Source organism: Monoraphidium neglectum (genome assembly GCF_000611645.1).
Source record: "Monoraphidium neglectum strain SAG 48.87 unplaced genomic scaffold scaffold05175, whole genome shotgun sequence".
Classification (NCBI taxonomy): domain Eukaryota; kingdom Viridiplantae; phylum Chlorophyta; class Chlorophyceae; order Sphaeropleales; family Selenastraceae; genus Monoraphidium; species Monoraphidium neglectum.
This window is the reverse complement of record NW_014008455.1, coordinates 1,349-3,932: the sequence shown is the minus strand read 5'-3', so window position 1 is coordinate 3,932 and position 2,584 is coordinate 1,349. Positions and strand designations below refer to the sequence as shown.

Genomic DNA, 2,584 nt, shown 5'->3' with positions numbered 1-2,584 from the left:
CCTCTGCTAGCTGCGCGCGTGCTGCGTCAGCGTCCTGCGACAGGTGGTACAGCTGCCACAGGTAGTAGTAGGCGCGCCGCTCCTTCTGCGGATGGAAAACGTGCGTGCATACGAGCATGCGTGTGTGTGTGTGTGTGTGTGTGTGTGTGTGTGTGCGGATCTGGGCGTTGCGATTCATCTTCAAGGGGTGGACGAGGTTCACGCCCATGCATGCACGCATGCACACACAAAACACAAACACACACATAATCGCACACAAACCATCACACATGCAACACAAACGATAACACACGCACACGCGCGCGCGTGCCCCCACCAGCTGCTCCTGCAGCTCCAGGAACTTCTCAGCCTCCTCCTTCTGCTCCTTTTTCTGGCGCCGCTCCTGGACGCGTGCGCGCGCGATGCCGCGCGGCGGCGGCGGCGGCGGTGGTGCGAGGCTGGGATCAGACGTCCGTGCAGCAACCATGTGCACAGAGCTCTCAACAGGAAACAAGGACAAGCGGAAACGTCATCCACCCCGCCAAGACCGGCCATTGCATGCGCAAGGGGCGGCCGTGCCAAAGAGGCAGGTGCAGCCTGTGGTCGCCAGCCGGGCCGCTCGGCACCCTGTCCCTCTTGTGCAGCGGCCCCCCCACCTGCTGGATGCCCTTCTTGCGCGCAAAGACGCCCGCAGCCTTCTCCTCGGCGCGACGCTGCGGTAGGGGGAAAGAGGCGCGGGATGGGGGCGGCCAGGGGCGGGGCGGCGGCCAAGGTGACCTGAAAGAGCCGCCAATGCGTCCCGTTCAAAGCACTCAGTCTCCTGAAAAACCCACCAACAAAATCTGCACCTGGCCCCTGCTTGACGACGCCCATGATAACCTGGACACAGCCACATTCGCGCACGAGCGTGCGCACGCGGCTGCCCGCGATCGCAGCTGCACAGCTCGGCGTGCCGAAGCACATAAAACCACTATGCCCATGCCAGGCCGTTGCGGAGGCGCCAGCCGCCCGACGACCCTTCGTGCCCGCACGCGCCCCCGCCGGCTCGGCAAGCCGCGCTTCGACCGAGCTGTAACCACAAATCATACCGCACCCGGCTGCGCGCCCCCAACCAGGTGCCGCCATGGCCGGCGCCTTGTATTGAGCCGCCCCCACACACACCTTTGCGGCCTCGGCCTCCTCATAGGGCTTCTTATAGGCCTCGCTGCCGCTGATCTGCTCAAACAGCTGCATGAGGCCCTCGGGGCTGCGGCTGGCCACCTTCTCGATGTCGCCCTGACGCATGAGTGGCGGGGATGTGCGCATGAGCGCATGAGCGCATGCGTTCATGCATGGGCGTGAGCGGGTTGCATGCATGCAAGTGCATGCGGCGGCGCGGTGCAGCGCATGGCGGACGTGGCGCGCACTGCGCCATGCGCGCTGCTGCAGCTGCGGCATGTATGTCGTAGGTTTGTTCGCTGCGCTGCGCCGCTGCCTCCCCCGCCCCCAACGTATGGAAGGCATGTCCCGCCTTCGCCTGGGTCGCATGCGAGTAGCTGCCGCACCTGCCCAAACCAAGCCCCGCACCACCCCCCCCCAAAACCGCCTGCCGCCGCCGGCCCAATAGGCCAGGCTTGACAACCAAACTCCCACACCTGGAAAACAAGGAAGTTGCGCGCCTTGACCAGGATGCCAAAAGAGCCCAGCCGCTGCGAGTACGCGTCCCATGTGACTGTTTTGTCGTCGATTTTGTAAACGCTCTGGTAGGCCGCGTCCGGCCCCGCGCCGGCCTGCTGGATGCCGCGCGCAAACGTGACCTCCTCGCCGCCCTCTGTTTCATATACGAGCTGCACGTACCCGCGGCGCGGGCGCGCGGCTTCCTGGTCGCGCGACCCCCCGCCGCCCGGCGCCGCGTCGCCCGCACTGTAGAGGAGCTCCTTGAGCGAGCCGCGCAGCTGCTGCGTGCGGATGCCCAGAACGAAGCTGATGGCGTCCATTAGGTTGCTCTTGCCGCTGCCGTTGGGGCCTATAATAGCGGTGAAGCTCTTGAAGGGCCCGATGATCTGCCGGCCCTTGTAGCTTTTGAAGTTCTCCACCACGATCCTGTCTATCCTCCCGCCCACCGGCGGGCCGTCGAGGCCCGCGTCCCCCATGATTGTGGATCAAAAGATCAGTTCCCGCGCATCGAATGGGTTTGAATTGCAAGCGTAATGAAAGGTTGCTGAGTCAATATACAAGCAATCGACATCGCGAATGCGCACTCGCGGCTTTGTGGGGTGCCCGTGCGACACGCACGCTTTGGAACCGAGTGCGACACTGCTCCCTGCCGCTGCACCCAGCGCGCATAGCGGGGCGCCGCAACAGCGTGCCACCACCCGGACGGACTCACACTGGTTTTTCAAACACTACATTGTGCCGCGCTGAGCACGCGTCGCTGTTTGGCGGCGCGCTCCCGCCAGTCCTGCGGCTGCCCATTGTCGACGGCGGGAGCTGACTTTGAGAGGAGCATGCGCAGCGCCCGCTCTCGCCCAGTCGTATTCCCCCTGCTCCCATTCATAGGCGCCACTTGGATGCATATGTGATGGTGCTGCTGGGCTGGTGCGCCCTCGTGTCCTGGGCACGCGCA

General features: G+C 64.7%; 1 protein-coding gene across 1 annotated transcript; it reads right to left on the bottom strand.

The window, feature by feature from the left end:
- Positions 1 to 6: 6 nt before the first annotated feature.
- Positions 7 to 2,111, bottom strand: MNEG_15265 (Structural maintenance of chromosomes protein 1; the record flags this gene model as incomplete). The annotated part of the gene is made up of 5 exons (XM_014036264.1): positions 7 to 21; positions 317 to 382; positions 636 to 692; positions 1,141 to 1,254; positions 1,614 to 2,111. The coding sequence occupies 5 exons, from the start codon at positions 2,109 to 2,111 to the stop codon at positions 7 to 9; spliced, it is 750 nt and encodes a 249-aa protein (XP_013891718.1).
- Positions 2,112 to 2,584: the final 473 nt, after the last annotated feature.